This window comes from Mesoplodon mirus (genome assembly GCF_964341445.2).
Source record: "Mesoplodon mirus genome assembly, contig: HAP1_SCAFFOLD_212, whole genome shotgun sequence".
In the NCBI taxonomy this organism is placed as follows: Eukaryota; Metazoa; Chordata; class Mammalia; order Artiodactyla; family Ziphiidae; genus Mesoplodon; species Mesoplodon mirus.
In genome coordinates, this window is record NW_028295688.1 from 996986 (window position 1) to 1014661 (window position 17676).

The 17676-nt window shown below is 44.5% G+C and overlaps 1 protein-coding gene and 2 pseudogenes across 3 annotated transcripts; all 3 read left to right on the top strand.

The window, feature by feature from the left end:
* Positions 1–8407: 8407 nt before the first annotated feature.
* Positions 8408–14210, top strand: LOC309797318 (uncharacterized protein; the record flags this gene model as incomplete). The annotated part of the gene is given in 5 exon segments (XM_082645921.1): positions 8408–8422; positions 8539–9100; positions 9103–9573; positions 9576–10144; positions 10148–14210. Coding segments are annotated over 5 exon segments (2244 nt in total). The 3' UTR covers positions 10775–14210.
* A 464-nt stretch (positions 14211–14674) lies between these two features.
* On the top strand, positions 14675–16230 carry LOC309797320 (annotated as a pseudogene). Its single transcript has one exon. The product of its transcript is annotated as an uncharacterized misc_RNA (transcript).
* On the top strand, positions 16226–17184 carry LOC309797321 (annotated as a pseudogene). The gene is made up of 2 exons: positions 16226–17069; positions 17162–17184. The product of its transcript is annotated as an uncharacterized misc_RNA (transcript).
* The last annotated feature ends 492 nt before the right edge of the window (positions 17185–17676 follow it).

Sequence of the window (17676 nt, forward strand, 5' to 3'; positions counted from 1 at the left end):
GTTTGGCACTCTGGATCCAGTCCTCTCTATTCACAGACCTCTGCCCTAAAAGGATGATCCACAAGTCAAAATTGCATGCACTTTTGCATGTGTTCAAGAAAGTGCAGTTTTTTAGGGAAAAGAACCATTGTTTTTATGAAATTCTCAAAGGATTCTTGTCTCTAAAGATTGAGTCACAGATGTTGGGGAGAAGAAAGACATTTCTTTTCCTGTACTTATCCTCATGAGTGACGATAAATGGATAATTTGTTTTAAATAAAAGTATCTGATCGTTGATAACATGTCACTTTCTGAATTCATTCAGTAAATATTTTCTGAGTATCTACTATATGCCAGGAACTGTTTTACATGCCAGGGTTACAGGCCCAAGAATGAAACAGCCCAAGTACCCCAGTTCTCAGGGGGTTTAAAAATATATAGAAATAAGTATATAATAAATAGATAGATATAATTTCAAGCATTGGTAAGTACTTTGGAGAGAAAGAAAGCAGGGAAAGGAGAGTAAATCAGTTCCAGAAAGGCCTTTTGTTTGCATTATACATATACTTAAATCAATTGAACAAACCCTGAGCCCTCTCAATTTCCTAGAAGTTACAGAGATGGAGAGAAGGATAATTGTCAGTAATACAGAATCAAGAATGAATGTGAAATTCAGAAGATTGCCTTAGACCAGAACCCTGGTGAGAAGTTAGACATGGATAGTTCTTAAATGTTACTTCATGCCCCGTTTTGATATTTTCATGGTGTGAGAAAGTTTTAGATCTGGCTTTAACTCTGATTCCCCATAGTTTTAAAATTTTTTCTTCAGTCAAAATGAATATTTGGAGTTCTAAAGATTAATGTATTTTATTTCATTTATTCAGTTATTGCTTACTTGAAGCTCTTTTTCGGGTAATTTTTTGGTGACTGACTCATGCTCAATCTAAACTTTACTTCTAGGCTGAATTTATCATTGTTATTTTTAAAAAAAATTACTCTCCTGTCATCCAAAAAAGTCGACAGAAAGAAACCCCATTAATTTGAAATACATACTGTTTCGTTACCCCCTGTCCTACCATGATATTCAAACTCTAACCAGTCTGATATGGGCATCAGCCAATCAGAGAAGACAGTGTCATAAAGAGTTGAGGATCATCCCCGTCACTTTGCTGTACTTACTGAATCCTTGTCAACGTTCAAAATTATAATTAGTATATATGAGCTCCACTTTTGTGTAGCTTCTTTTCATACACCATGATTTCCTGTGACGTTTGTATATCAATTATGGTATATACTTACAGTTTTGTTATGTGATATGGGGAGGTAGAGTTTTTTCCTACCTTTGAAGGTAGGAATAGGGTTAGCATACATGTCATTGGACATATTGATTTTTTTTTTTTGGATCATTTCCATGGAAATATGAAACCACTACTTAGAGGTGAGAAAGCAATCAATCTTAGCACCATCTGTTGACCATTCCCCCTAACATGTATTCTGACAATCACTGCGATTCCTTCTAAAATGGTAAATTTCAAAGAGGTCAGGGTCTTTGAAGCAAGCTCATGGCTCCAAGAGTTCTTTGTGGGAATTGAAGTCTTTTGTGTTTTTGTTTTAGTGATCTTTTAAAAATGTGTGTGACTATATTCTGTATAGTATGAAACACCTTAATAACTGAGTTGCAGAGTTTCCAGGTAGTAATATCTTAATTCTCATAAGCTATGAGTAAAGAATTAATTTATGAGCTGGAATTAAGTTATGAGTTGGAATTAATATAAATATGTGACCAAGAGACACAGTGAGTTAAAAGCAGAAGGTTTTAAATGCAGAACTCAGTGGAAATAGTTTCACAAGGCAACATAGCCTGTGCTCAGATCCTCAAAGCTCCTGAAGGATGTAGCACTGTTAATATCACCTGCAAGGAAGGGGATTCTTCCAGGCAAGAGAAACCTACCTTTGACATCTTATAGAGTTTCTTCTGTACTGGCTGTCTCTACCACTCCCTCACTCCACTCTTGGGATACTGGCTATGTGCCTTCCTGTTTATCAGATATAAGAAACAGGTGCAAAACACCACCCCCTCCTCCCCACAGCATGTTCCTAGTCTTTATTGTGAGAACAACAGAAGCAAAGAGCTTAACATTCCTCGGGCAGACCCAGGCGTCAGGATTGACTGTGAATCATTCCTGCTCCCTTCATTCTGCAGTCTGGAGAAGTCATTGGCTGGATCTCTCACTTTCCTGATTTATTCTTTAACTGTCATTTCTGCTGCTCATATACTGACTTTTATTTATTATTGCTAATGCTTTTTATTCGTATATTCTTGAGTTGATTAATGGAAGCACTATCTGCTTACATCAGTCTGAGAGAAATAATTGTGCTATCCTAAGTTCCTCTTGTGCTTTGTTAAGGCTGATTCATTGGCTATAAGCTCTTATGTTTGTTTTTTTAATCTGTCCTTAATGGAGTTGGTTTTCTTACATTGTTTGGTCATTCCTGAGTGTAATTCATCTTTGTAGTTGAGATTCTACTGCGTTTGTTTCCCAGCTTTGGGGGAGAAGTGAAATGAGCTGTTGTGGCTTATAACTCCCAATGGGTTACCCCGAGAATAAGGCAGAGGTGGAAGGTGCCTTCTGGTGGCTAGTCAGGGAGTGCATACCGTTCTTCCAGAGTTCTGGGACCTTACCCCCTTTCTAACACCAATTGCTCCTGCCTAGAGGAAGACACATTTTGTTGCCTGGATCAAGGAGGGAAGATGTGGGGTTGATGTGTGTTGTAGGCTGCTCCTACTGCACTATTCCAACTGATCACCCTGTAGGTAGCTCCAGGACATTTCTGGTAGGGGAGCATTTGTGGAGCTTCTCCCACACATTGAGCTAAGGTTGTGATTTTTTAGTTATATCTTTTCTATCATTCTTAAGGATTTTGGTGGAAGTTGAAGGGGTGGAGACTTGACATGTTTCAATCTGCCAACTTGAAATAGCACAACTTCTTAGGAAACAATTTTGTATCCCTATTACATCCTAGACAAACTCAGGCAAATATCTATCAGGATACAAAGACAAGAATGTTCAAAGCAGTATTGTTTTTAATAAATAAAAATTAGAAAAATCTCAGTATACACCAACAGTTGAATGAATAATCTGTGGTATAATCAATCATACTTAGATGTCATACAGTTCATCAGAAACATAATGCAAGCCACGTAAGTAATCTTAAATTTTCTGGTAGCCACTTAAAAATAAAAGTAAAATGAAACAGATGAAATAAATGTTAATATCTTTTACTTAACCCTTATATCCCAAATATTATCATTTTAACATGTAATCATTATATACATTAATAAGATATTCTACATTTTTTTCATACTAAATATTTAAAAATATCCAAAGTATTATCATATCTACATGTAATCGATATAAAATTAATGAATCTACTTTTTTCCCCATACTAACACTTTGAAATCATAATTTGGTTGCTAAATTTTATTGCAAATACTTGATCGGTATTTAGATTTCATAAAATTTACAGTGTAAAAAGTAGTATCACATATGCAAATTGTTGCTAACATAAACATTTTCCAGTAATTACATTGCGTATCAGGTCTTAAAATTTTAATTTTAAAATAATTGAAATTAATTAAATTAAAAGTTCAACTCCTTAGTCACATTCGCCACTTTCAAATACTCACAAGCCTCATGTAGTTGGACATGCAACACTACATTACTACAGGCAAAAATAAAATAAATTTACAAAATAATGTTGAATGAAAGAAGCAATGTGGAAAATAATACATGTAATATGATTCCACTTATATAAAGTTCAAGAAGAAGCAAGGCTAAACTGTGTTGTTTATGGCTGATAGAGAAAAGGCAAAACTACATTTAAAAAGCAAGGAAATTATTCTTAAAGTCAGGATGGTGGTTCCCTCTAGGAAGTCAGAGAGAGGGTTTTGATTGGAAAAGGGCACATGGGGGTCTTTTAGGATGCTGGCAGGATTGTTTCTTGACATGAATGGTGTTATGTGGGGATCTGTTTTGTAATTATTAAACAGTTGAAGAGCTGTTCAATTGAATTATTGAAAAATTATGTATATTTTATGCACATTTTAGTTTTCAAAAAATTTTCAATGGGGGAAAAAGGAGATGGCTTCATTTGCCCTGATACACTTCTGTGTGGGACTTCCCAGTAAGGTTTGGGGAAAGACAGGAGGGAAGGGCAGCTCTGCAACGTTGGTGCCACCCAGAGCTGGGTTCTGACAGAGACATCGTGATCTAGAGAGTAGACATTAACTCTATGATTTGGTGGGAAGAGTGTGTGGGGTGTTGTGTGTGTGTGTGTGTGTGTGTGTGCACGCATGTGCACATGCGTGATGGAGAGAGATGGACACAAAGGAGGATGTGAAAAGAAGGTTTAAATGAAAACAGAGCAGAAATCACCATCCCTAAATGAAATAAGAATTAGGTTGTTTAGGTGGCACCATTACCAGCTTTCCTCCACATATAGGAGTTAGTGCTGTAGTTATTTTACATTTTGATTCAGAAATAACCTTTTCATTTTTCAGAATTCTCAGTGAAAATTATTTGACTGAATTACATAAGGACTCATTTGAAGGCTTGCTATCCATCCGATATTTGTAAGTTAATCATATTTATTTATGAGTTCTTATCTATAAAGTAGAGTATCTATAAAGTAATTAAGGGGTTCAAGTTAGATAATCTCTTCAATTTCGTCTGGTAATAAAATTATACAATTCTGTAAGTCTGTGTAGGTCCCCAGCCCATCACTAGCACTAAATATCTCCTATCCATTTTTAATATTTAATTACATAGACAAGGTATAGATAGAAAAACACACTTTAGTTATAGAGGAAAACTGGTAATGAGGTCTGAGCAATTATAGACTCCCACAGGAACCTTGTTATATAATTGTTCATATACTCTCCATCTGTATTTATATTTTGTTTATGACCTATGGATCAAATCTGGCCCCTAGTCTGTTTTTATACAGCCCAGAAGTTAAAAGTGATTTTCAAAGGGCTGTAAATGACAAGAAAAAGAAACAAAGAAAAATATGTGACACAGACTGTATGTGGCCTGCAAAGCCTAAAATATTTACTTATCTGGCGTTTACAGAAAAGGGTTGAAAAAGTTGGTTAGGTGAAATGAGAGGAATTAAAGTTAACCTCAAATTGTCACCTACAGGACAAGAAAACATAGAACACTTACATTAATATGAATGCCATTAACTCCTAACTTTTGATAAGTTAATGTAAATTAAATTAACATTTAAATATTTAAGCAGATGAATTATGTAAACAGTAATGTCAAGGGACTTCCCTGGTGGTCTGGTGGTTAAAACTTTGCCTTCCAATGCAGGGGGTGAGGGTTGAATCCCTGGTCAGGGAGCTAAGATCCCACATGCCTCATGGCCAAAAAACCAAAACATAAAAAAAAAAACAAGCAATATTGTAAGAAATTAAATAAAGACTTTAAAAATGATCCACATCAAAAAAAAAAAATCTTGAAAAAGAATCAGTATTGTCAAGAACACATTAAGTTACCAAAAGAACAAACTGCTGTTAAGTGTGTCAATGCAGGCATTGTGATACGAATATTAAGAATGTTTAAGATGATGGTTAAGTGGTATATTTAGAAATGTTTACACTAAATAAGCATATCAGAAATGCCCCTAACAAAAATCTCTCCAGCCGTTTTTTTCTGTTTTTTTTTTGTTTGTTTGATTTTTTTTCTGGGCCACGCCACAGGACTTGTGGGATCTTAGTTCCCTGATCAGGGATTGAACCCAGGTCCCCAGCAGTGGAAGCGCCAAGTCCTAACACCTGGACCGCCAGGAAATTCCCTCTCCAGCTTCTTTATCAAAGAGGAAATGCTTGCCTAGTATTTCTTTTTATTTAAGGATAAGTAGATAACTGTGTTTTTTGCTATAAAAGCTAAGTTTTTGTCCTTTGTCCATGGCATCCAAAGCTGTGTATGTCATTAATCCTTATTAAGCCAATTAATGATCCTCTTTAGAAAACAGATTCTTCTAAAAGGCTTAAGGGAACTTGGTATAAAGAGCCTCACATGACCATAAAAATAGTTCTTTTAATTATCAAAACTTCCAAGCCTTACTGGGCAATCACGTTTATATTAGTCACTTCTCTGCCATCTGGGCTCCAAACCTAACAAACACAGTTTGGAGAAAAACAAATAAGATAACTGCTCAGTGGACTAGGCCCTTCATTACTTCGACTATGAAATACTTTATAATCTGATTATTTCATGTTAGCATAAGTATTCTCATTCTTAAAAAAAGGGAATCAATAAAAAAGCGAACAAAGTATATGCTAATAAGCACTATGCCTAGTGTTGTAAACATGAATATGGGTAAGACAGGATTCCTTTTAGCAACTCATGATCTCACAGGGAAGATAAACATATAATAAGCTCAAACCATAATGACAAAGTGCTGTGGAGGCACCATGAAGTAATAAAACTACATTTCTTTTAAAAGTCATTTCCTCCTTCTATCCACTCCCCAGCTATTTGTGGATTTTATAAATATTTGAGTTTGCTTTATGTCCACGCATTGGCTTTAAAGATGATAGATGATGCACATAAGCAGGATCTAGTCCATACTTTGAAGGAGTTTATGATCAGAGGAAATGGGTTGCAAAAATAGCTATATTTAAAGAAAGAAATGAATATGGGCAATGAGAGCTATAAGTTGGTATTGGAGCACAAAAGGGGGAAAAAATCTTCGAATTGGGTCAGGGAAGATATTACTAGAGCAATGCTGTTTAAATGGGACCTCGAAGGGGCATTGGGTATCAATGTCAGACATCTTGGGAAGAATAAGCTTGCAAAAGGAAAGTGGGAGAAAGGCAAAACCCAGGAAAAATACTCTGAGTACCTGTAGAGTACAAGTGGGAAGAGTAGGAGATTAGAGCCAGATCATCTAGGACTTTGGAGCCCAAGCCAAGAATAACATGGCAAGCTATCATGTTACCACAGCAGAGATTTAGGACAAGCTTTAGCCTGCAACAGAACCAACCACTTGGAGGGCTTGTGAAAACACAAGCTCCACCCCCATAGTTACTGATTCAAGAGGTCCAGAGTAGGGCTGAATATCTGTATCTTCAATAAGTTCACAAGAGATGCTGGTATTTGAGAAACACTTCTGGAGAGTTAATCTGGTGATCGCGGGGAGGATGGCTTAGAAAGGGAGAGGGTAGAGACGGAAACACCAGTCAGAAGACAGTTATACCCATCCAGGTGAAATGAGAGACTAAGCTGGAATCAATGGAAATAAGATAGTCAGCTATAGTCAAGAGTAGTTATTTTCAAATAAAAGTCAATATGATAAAAAGTGTAATACTGAATTAAAGTTACATATTAATGAGAGGAGTAACTTCCTTTCAAGTTGTGTGAAAGGGCATCTTTTATTTCTTCTGGTCATGAATTGGTCTAGAAAAACAGAACTATACTGGGAAGTGTGTAAATATAAGAATATTCCTTGTAATATTAGAAATTATAATTATATATAGAGATAAAAATTTTGAGCACATAATCTAGAATTTGAGGAGACCACAAAAGGTGGAATCTAATCAATGCTTCTGCTCTCAGGAAAGATTACCTCCAAAATCTATCAAGATCTATAGTTGTATATTTAATTTATAAAGATCTTGAAGGTGAGACTCTTAAGAGAGGTGAAGACAGGGTTAGGGGCTCTGGAAGGTTCAAATAATAATTCCTAAGGTTTGGAGTTTAGACCAAAGCTTCTTATTTATTATTATCATTCTAACCTCTACTAGTTATTCCTACTAATTAGATATCTAATAGCTAATTGAGGCAATATTTTCCTTTTACTTTTCCTAGAGATTTATCCTGCAATAAAATACAGTCTATCTAAAGACGTACATTTGAACCACTACTTTTTTGCAGTTTATGTAAATTACAAACATAACTTCATTATATTTGGAATTTGTGTAAAGCTTAATTTTTTATAAAATTAATTTGTTACTCATTTTGAAATATGATTAAAATTACTACTAAAATTTTGAAGCAAAACGTTTTTGTCTCTAGCAAAGATTAGTGTGAGAATTATTACACAGATCAGAGTGAATCATTATACAGCAGTGGTTCTCAACCAGGGTGATTTTGCATGCAGGTGACATTTGGTAGTGTCTGGAGACATTTTTGCTTGTCAGAACTCTATATGCTACTGGCATCTAGTGGCCAGAGACCAGAGATGCTACTAAACATCCAACAGTGTACAGGAGAGCCTCCCACAGAAAAGAATTATCCAGCCCAAAATGTCAATAGTGCTACCTTTCTAGAGAAATAAAGATCACTTAACACACGTATTTAATGAGCATTTACTGTTTTGTATCTGATGCAGCACATATATAACCATGAAAGTATAAATCATGATATCTTCCACAGTGAGATTTCTTTAGAGTATGGAAGAAGTAGTGATGCTATGTTTCATCATATACAAATTAGAATTATTGCCACGCCCATGAGCACACTTCCGCCCAGGCCCAGGCCTTCTCCCTAGTGCACCCCACTGGGAACACTCCTGCCAAAGCACAGAACTTCTCCTCGACCCACACCTCTGAGCACACCCCACCTCAGGCCCAGACGTGCTCCACATTCCACCCCCCATGAGCACACCAGCCCCCAGGCCCAGACCACCTCCCCAGCCCTCACCCTTGAGCACAGCCCTGCCCAGGTCCATGTCCATGAGCATACCTCAGCCCATATCCCAGCCCAGGCCCCCTCACATGCCTCAGCCCAGTCCCTGGGCCACACTTCTGTCTGCACCCTGACCCATGCTCATCTGACCTATACCCATGCCAACACTCTGGTCCCTCCCCCAACTTCTGCCCCTGCTACTACTCCTGCCCTCGCCCCTACACCAGCCCCTGTCCCGATCTCTGCCACAACCTCTGTCCCAGCACTGGTCATGGCCCTGACGACCCCTCCAGTACCTTCCACCACCCATACCCCCATCCTAGATTCTATTCCCTCTACCTTGTCTGCCTTCAGCCAAAGCCTCTCCTTCGGCCATGTGGTCTACGATGCCTGCAGCGTAAAGCAGAACTTATTCCATGTGTCCCCCTTCAATACTCTGGGTATTCCACAAAGGACTTGCGTACCCTCTCCAGGGCCCAAGAGGGGCATGGTCTGGTGAGCTCTGGTACAGCTGAGCAAACACTGAAGCAATGTAGTGGGGACAGTGCCAAGCCCTCCACAGGATCCATACTGGGTTACGAGGAGTTGGGGAATATGGAATGGAAGATCTCAAATGATGCCAAAGACAGATCTGTACAGTCCAAGACCTTCCCTTACTGTAGCTTCCATCCTTGCAGGTCTGAGAAGAGAAGCACGGACCCCCAGACTCCAGTCTACCCCAAATTCCTGGTGTACTCCAAGGATGCTGCACCTTCTCAACCTTGCTTCCATTCTCCGACCAGTGCCCAGAGCTCACCATGCACCATGCCTCCCCCATGCACTCTTTCTCTGCCTCTTGTTTCCCCCAGATCCTTTGTCCTTCATCAACACAGCAACCACCAGAAGACCTCCACCTTAATACAACCCCCACCTTTCCCCCAACCTCCAAGTCTCCTCAGTCTGTCCTCTCTCCCCAGGGCCCCATCCCTCCCCAGTTATCCACTACTTCCCAAACACCAAGCCAGCCCCAACACCCTGAACTTCATGAGAGTCTAGGCGTCAACCAAGGTTCTGTCCTCCAAAGGACCGCAGGCCCTTCAAAAGGCTGTAGAGTTTCCAGAAACCCAGGCCTTACCCCAAATCTGGTCCTCCACAAGAACCAAGGCCTTACTGGAGACACAGGTCTCCCCAAGAACCCAGGCCTTGCGCAAGATCCAGGCCTCCAAAAACTTCGAAGCCTTACCGAATACCCTTACCTCTGCAAGAATCCAAGCCTTTCCCAAGACTCTGACCTTCAGAAGAATCCAGTCATTACCCAAGATTCTGGCTCCCAGAAGATCTTAGGTTCTACTCGATATGGACGTTTCTTTAAAAGGCCATATGTCACCCAATCCTCTGGTCTCCACAAGAACACATCATTTCTCCAAAGTTCTTACATTCAGAGGAGCTCAGGCTTTATGCATGATTCTGGAGTCTATAGGAATCTAGAATGAAACCAAGAGACTGTACTGTATAAACGTCAAGAGCTCTCCCAAAAAACTTGCTTCCATAGTAGCCCACACCCTTCTCTAGATTCTGGATGTGACAAGAGTATAGGTAATGCCCAAGATTCAGGAGTCTCGAGGAGTCCAGACTTTACACAAGATTCTGGGCCACAGAAGACTCCATACATTGCCCGAGACTCTGCAGTCAACAAGAGCTCAGTCCTTTGCCAGGAATCTAGTCTCCATAAGAGCCCAGGCCTTGTGCAAACCCCTCGCCTCCATAACGGCTCAAGCTTTACCCGAGTCTCAGGAAACTACAAGAATCCAGGTCTGACCCAAGATTCTGGAGTCTGCAGGAGCCAAGGCCTTACTCAAGATTCTGACCTCCGTAAGAATCCAGGCCTTATCCAAGCCACTGAAGTCAAAAGGAGATGTGGCCTTACCCAAGATGCTGGAATTTACAGGAGCTCAGAACATACCCATGACCCTAACTTCCACAAGTACTCAGGAATTAATCGAGATCCTGGCCCCCATAAGGGTCCAGCCCTTACTCAAGACTCTGCTTATCTAAGAGACCAGGCCTCCATAACAACTCATGCCTTATCCCAAACCCTGGCCTTCACAAGAACCCTCTAGGAACTGACTCTGTCCAAGTTTGGGGCTGACATCAGACCCAAAAGTCATTTATATCTGAGGCAGTTCCTCAAAAGGAGGATGCAGGGCAGCACATACCATGGACTTCTGTCCCACCCAGTCACAACTCCTGCTCTGCCAAGGCTCAGTGGGCCTACAATGACCTGCAAACCTTCTCAGAGGTACCTGTACTGATTGAGCTGCAATCATCCTCCCGGCGAGCAGGCAGCCAAGACTGGGTGTACCAACCCATGGATACAGTTCCTCCAGCCTGCCAGAATTATCGCCAGATGACTATGCCTCCCAAAACCAGCTGGAAACCCTACTGTCCTGGGACAGGCACACGGCTAGGGCATGTGGTCTTTGACGCCTTCCAGACACAGTTCAGAGCAGGCAGGGACAGGTGCGAAGCTCTGTCTCTCAGGCGCCTTCCCCGAGAGACAGCCAACAACTCACCGGAGACAGTCAAGGAGTGGGAATATCAGTGTGGGATGAGAAACTTAGAAAAAGAGGGGACAGATAATCATAAGGCATAAAGAGACAAGAGAAGTGTTCTGTGGTTGTTTGAGGACATCCAACCCCCAGCCCCATCCCACAGGGCCTGATGAGCACCTAAACTATCCCTGCTTTCCCTCCATCGCTGTCTAGCTAAATCTGTTATCCTCAAGGCCCTATAGCTGCTACTGTCAATTACAGTAGCCACTAGCCAAATGCCTATTAGAATGTAAATTAGTTAAAATTAAGGAAAATTAATTCTGTTAAAAATTAAGTTAAAAAGTTAAAACTTCTCTTTCTCAGGGAACAGAATTTCCCTGGCATCCAATTCTGTTCCCTGGTAGTCCAGTTGTTGGGACTTGGCGCTTTCACTGATGTGGCTGGGGTTCAATCCCTGCTTGGTGAACTCAGACCCCGCAAGCTTCATGGCTTGGCCAGAAAAAAACAGAAATTTCTGTTCCTCAGTGCCATGATCTTCTAAGTGCTCAGTAGCCACATGGAGCTAGTGGCTACTGCATTGGACGGCACAGATTTGGAACATTTCCATCATAATGGAAATTGCTATTGGAGAGCAGTGTTTTAGAGTTTAGAGCAATTTTCCTTTCCCTGTCACCCACCCCCAGCATCTTAAAGCTCCCCCAGAGTGCAGAAAACTTATTTCTTTTTAGGTTGGCTCAGAAGCCACCCTCTGGGGAGGAGGTAACATGTAGGGATGGACACCCAATGCCTGATTTCCCCAGCCTGTGAGAAAGAGCCTAGGCTTCAGTTTTCCTCATCTGGTCTCTTGGGTCACGAGCAGATGTATGGAAACTTGTCTCCGCCATTCTGGGCTCTGTTTGGTGCTCTTGGTTACTGAGGGAGAAGACCTCTCTTTGTCAGTGAGTAGGAAACATTGTGTATTAGGCCCCCCAAATTGAGCCCTGGATTCTGAGTGTCCCCTCCTTCGTAGGCCTCTAATTTTTTCGAGGTGTCTCCACTTAATTTTCTTGCCCATGGACTTAGGCCTAGTTCACTTTGGAGACAGAACCCTGGGAAAAATGAATGTAAGAATTCCTGGTCCAGTATGCATTGGTCTAATCTCTGAGCGTGTCTCTGGTGTCCTATCTATCTGCCCTGTTATTCTGGCTCCTAGTTTCATCCTGGACTTAAGCTGTGTCCATGATAGCACTGGTCGCTGAAAGCCATTTCCTTCCTCTGATAATTTTTCATTGCCCTGCCCTAGCCCAGCTGGGGTTTCCTCTGGACTTGATTTTCAGTCCTGATAACTCTTCTGTATACACACATAAGCTGCGAGATTCCAAAGTGTTTTCCCTGCCACCACTTGTGTGTCTGAGGTGGGCAACACTAATATGTCCTTTCCCCGAGTCAGATGTCCATCCCTGGGTCCCTACATGCACACTATCGGTGTGTTCTTGTCTAACATTACCACCACCGATTCCAAGGAGATACGTCCCAGCTGGAGAGCCCATTTCCAACACCTCTCTGGCTCAGCTCCGAGCTTGGGCAAGTCATGTGCAACCTTTCTAGGCTTGCAGTCTCATCTCTATCTGAAGTTATAATTGCACGCAAGAACCCTTCTAGATTCAAATGACCAGGGCGCCTCTACTCCCAAGTGAGATGTAGAGTCCCCTATTTCTCCGCATGCCCTAGTGTATGCCCCTCATTATTGTTATTCAGATCCATCCTATTAGGCCTCTGTTCTAACCCCAAGGAGTGTTTGTGCGGTTGACCTGGACTTGTAAAAACACAGCAGAGTTTATCTCCATAGAAACTACAACTTCCATCAGGCACTACTTCAAGGGAATGGGAAAGGATGTGGGTGCGTGGCCCCAACGCCCTGGTAGCTTTGAAGACAAACTACAACTCACAGGATAGCTGCGAGATCTCCGCAGAGCGAAAGGAGTGACTGAACTCTGACTGAAGGCCAGGCTGGTCCGGAACCACCCCGACAGTCTCCCAAAAGAGGCGTGGTTATAGTTTAGGGGCGTGGCCTTGCCGGCAGCAGGAAGAAGTTACCTGTTGAATCCTCCTCTCCATTCACTTCCCAGCCTTTGTAGCTAACCCTAAGAGGGAAGCCGCAAACCACTACCCTCTTCTGAAAAAGAGGTAAGGGGATGTAGGCAAGGGGCAGCGAAGGAGGCTACTGCATTCCTTCAGAGGGGCCAAACAGCTACTTTCTACCTGCTGAGTCAGGTGAACCGTTCCATGGGGACGGGGACCAGCATACGAGGAAAGGGCAAGGACGGAGAAGGTATCTATTTGTTTGCTTTCAAGACTAAATATAGGGCCCTTCGTCTGCAGACCCATTGGCGCACTGTGTCTTGGGAACCCTCCTGGCCTCTGGAAGAGCAAAGAATGGGGGCCAGTTTTCCGCAGCAAAAGGAATGGCCCATCTGGGCTTCCTCCCCTCTGTGTATTTCCTAGCTCCAAAATGACAGAGCCATATGGCTTCTGCGGTCTGGGGGAGTGCTCCCTGGTGGGGCCCACCACGCCCAGCCCCTGCCCGGCTGCTCACAGACATCGACTTCTGCTCTGGGGCACAGCAGCAAGAACTAACCCAGCTGATCCAGGAGCTGGGTGTGCAGGCGAGCTGGAGTGAAGGTCCCAAGCCAGGACCAGATCTCCTCCAGGCCAAGGACTTTGCTTGGTAAGTAACCATCCCAGCCTTCAGGAACTTGCAGCTCTCAGCTCCGCCTCACCCTGCCCCAGCTCTGGATCACGCCTTTTACGATCCCTTCTCTTTCCTTAGGTCAACGTGGTGACTCTGGTCAGGGCAGGATCTGGGTAGTGGAGTTGGGGGAGCCCTAGGGTCTTGAAGGGGCTGAGGTGGGAGGGCTGCTGGGGTGTGGCCAGGCAAGGGTTGGATTCCAGGGCTCACCCTGCTCCCGGCCTCCCCCGTCCCCTGCTTTCTTCAGCTATGGAGGCATCTGAAGGGACGCTTGTGGGCACTTTTCAATCATATTTTCCCCAAAGGTGAGTGGACACCAGCATGTGCTAAGGGGATGTGGGCCTGCCCCGGTCCCATCTCACCTTTCCCCGCAGACAAGCAAGCCAGCTGTGTAGGCAGCCATCGCATGTGCATGTGCTGCTCCGTGGATCCCAAGAACCTGTGCTCAAGAGTTCTTCCCCGCTTCTGCCATCGCCCAAGCTTCCTGCTCGGGCACCCAAACCACCTTGACTCCTGGATGCCGCCTCAGTGTGGATGGGCTTGGGCTTCCACGGAGGCTCCACGGGGACTGTGGAAGGAGGGGGTAGTGCGAGCTGGGGAGGCCCCTCTGGTCACAGCCTTAAAGTCCCAAGCCACCTTTAACTGCAGGTAACAGACATCTTCCAAGCTCCGCAGGATGAGCAAGGTGGACGTGGTTCCACTCCGCCTGCCCCAAGAGAGAAAGACTAAGACCCCAGACTATGACCCAGTCCAGGCCCCAGCCTGGGCCCAGACCTTCTCCCCAGTTCAGCTCCCTGCACATGCTCCTGCCAAGGCCCAGACCTTCTCCTCAGGCCATCCCACTGAGCACACACCACCCCCAGGCCGATACCTGCTCTCAAGGCCACGCCCATGAGCACACTTCCGCCAAGGCCCAGGCCTTCTCCCTAGTGCACCCCACTGGGAACACTCCTGCCAAAGCCCAGACCTTCTCCTCCGCCCACCCCTCTGAGCACGCCCAACCTCAGGCCCAGACTTGCTCCACATTCCACCCCCCTGAGCACACCACCCCCCCAGCTCAGACCCCCTACACAGCCCTCAACCCTGAGCACAGCCCTGCCCAGGTCCATGGCCCTGAGCATACCTTAGCCCATACCCCAGCCCAGGCCCAAGCCCAGGCCCAAGCCCAGGCCCCCTCACATACCTCAGCCCAATTCCTGGGCCACACTTCTCTCTGCACCCTGACCCATGCTCATCTGACCTATACCCATGCTAACACTCTGGTCCCTCCCCCAACTTCTGCCCCTGCTACTACTCCTGCCCTCGCCCCTACACCAGCCCCTGTCCCGATCTCTGCCACAACCTCTGTCCCAGCACTGGTCATGGCCCTGACGACCACACTAGTCCCTTCGAACACCCCTACCCCCATCCTAGATTCTATTCCCTCTACCTTGTCTGCCTTCAGCCAAGGCCTTTCCACTGGCCATGTGGTCTAAGACGCCCGCAGTGTAAAGCAGAACTTATTCCATGTGTGTCCCCCTCAGAACTCTGGGTACTCCAGAAATGACTTGGGTACCCTCTCCAGGCCCCAAGAGGGGCATGGTCTGGTGAGCTCTGGTACAGCTGAGCAAACGCTGAAGCAATGTAGTGGGGACAGTGCCAAGCCTTCCACAGGACCCATATTGGGTTACGTGGAGTTGGGGAATATGGAATAGAAATCTCAAATGGTGCCAAAGACAAATTTGTACAGTCCAAGACCTTCCCTTACTGTAGCTTCCATCCTTGCAGGTCTGAGAAGAGAAACACGGACCTCCAGACTCCAGTGTACCCCAAATTCCTGGTGTACTCCAAGGATGATGCACCTTCTCAACCTTGCTTCTATTCTCCGACCAGTGCCCAGAGCTCACCATGCACCATGCCTCCACCATGCACTCTTTCTCTGCCTCTTGTTTCTCCCAGATCCTTTGTCCTTCATCAACACAGCAACCACCAGAAGCCCTCCACGTTAATATGAACCCCCCACCTTTCCCCCAACCTCCAAGTCTCCTCAGTCTGTCCTCTCTCCGCAGGTTCCCATCCCTCCCCAGTTATCCACTACTTCCCAAACCCCAAACAAGCCACAACCCGCTGAACTTCATGAGAGTCTAGGCCTCAACCAAGGCTCTGTCCTCCAAAGCGCCACAGGCTCTTCAAAAGGCTGTAGAGTTTCCAGAAACCCAAGCCTTACCCCAAATCCAGTCCTCCACAAGAACCAAGGCCTTATCCAAGACCCAGGCCTCCACAAGAACCTAGGCCTTACCCGAGACTGAGGCAGCCCCAAGAACCCAGGCCTTGCTCAAGATCCAGGCCTCCGCAAGCTTCGAGGCCTTACCCAAGACTCTTACCTCTGCAAGAATCCAAGCCTTTCCCAAGACTCTGAACTTCAGAAGAACCCAGTCATTACCCAAGATTCTGGCTCCCAGAAGGTCTTAGGTTCTACTCTACATGGACGTTTGTTTAAAAGGCAGTATCACACCCAACCCTCTGGTCTCCACAAGAACACATCATTTCTCCAAATTCCTTACATTTAGAGGAGCTCAGGCTATATGCATGATTCTGGAGTCTATAGGAATCTAGAGCAAAACCAAGAGACTGTACTCTATAAAAGTCAAGGCCTTTCCCAAAAAACTCACTTCCATAATAGCCCACACCCTTCTCAAGACTCTGGATGTGGCAAGAGTACAGGTAATGCCCAAGATTCAGGAGTCTCTGGGAGTCCAGACTTTACCCAAAACTCTGGGCCACCGAAGAGTCCATACATTGCCCAAGACTCTGCAGTCAACAAGAGCTCAGTCCTTTGCCAGGAATCTAGTCTCCATAAGAACCCAGGCCTTGTGCAAACCCCTCGCATCTATAAGGGCTCAAGACTTACCCAAGACTCAGGAGACTACAAGAATCCAGGTCTGACCCAAGATTGTGGCGTCTGCAGAAGCCAAGGCCTTACTCAAGATTCTGACCTCCATAAGAATCCAGGCCTTACCCAAGATGCTGGAATTTACAGGAGCTCAGAACATACCCATGACCCTAACTTCCACAAGTACTCAGGAATTAATTGAGATCCTGGCCCCCATAAGGGTCCAGCCCTTACTCAAGACTCTGGCTTACCCAAGAGACCAGGCCTCCATAACAACTCAGGCCTTATCCCAAACCCTGGCCTCCACAAGAACCCTCTGGGAACTGACTCTGTCCAAGTTTTGGGCCCACATCAGACCCAAAAGTCATTTATATCTGAGACAGTTCCTCGAAAGGAGGATGCAGGGCAGCACATACCATGGACTTCTGTCCCACCCAGTCACAACTCCTGTTCTGCCAAGGCTCAGGGGGCCTACAATGACCTGCTAACCTCCTCGCAGCGAACAGGCAGCCAAGACTGGGTGTACCACCGCACGGATACAGTTCCTCCAGCCTGACAGAACTATCGCCAGATGTCTATGCCTCCCAAAACCAGCTGGAAGCCCTACTGTCCTGGGTCAGGCACCTGGCTAAGGCATGTGGTCTTTGACGCCCGCCAGAGACAGCAGACAGGGACAAGTGCGAAGCTCTGTCTCCCAGGCGCCTTCACTGAGAGACATCCAACAACTCACCGGAGACCATCAAGGAGTGGGGATATCAGTGTGTGATGAGAAACCTAGAAAAAGAGGGGACAGATATGCATGAGGAATAAAGAGAGAAGAAAAGTGTTCTGTGGTTGTTTGAGGACATCCACCCCAGCCCCATCCCACAG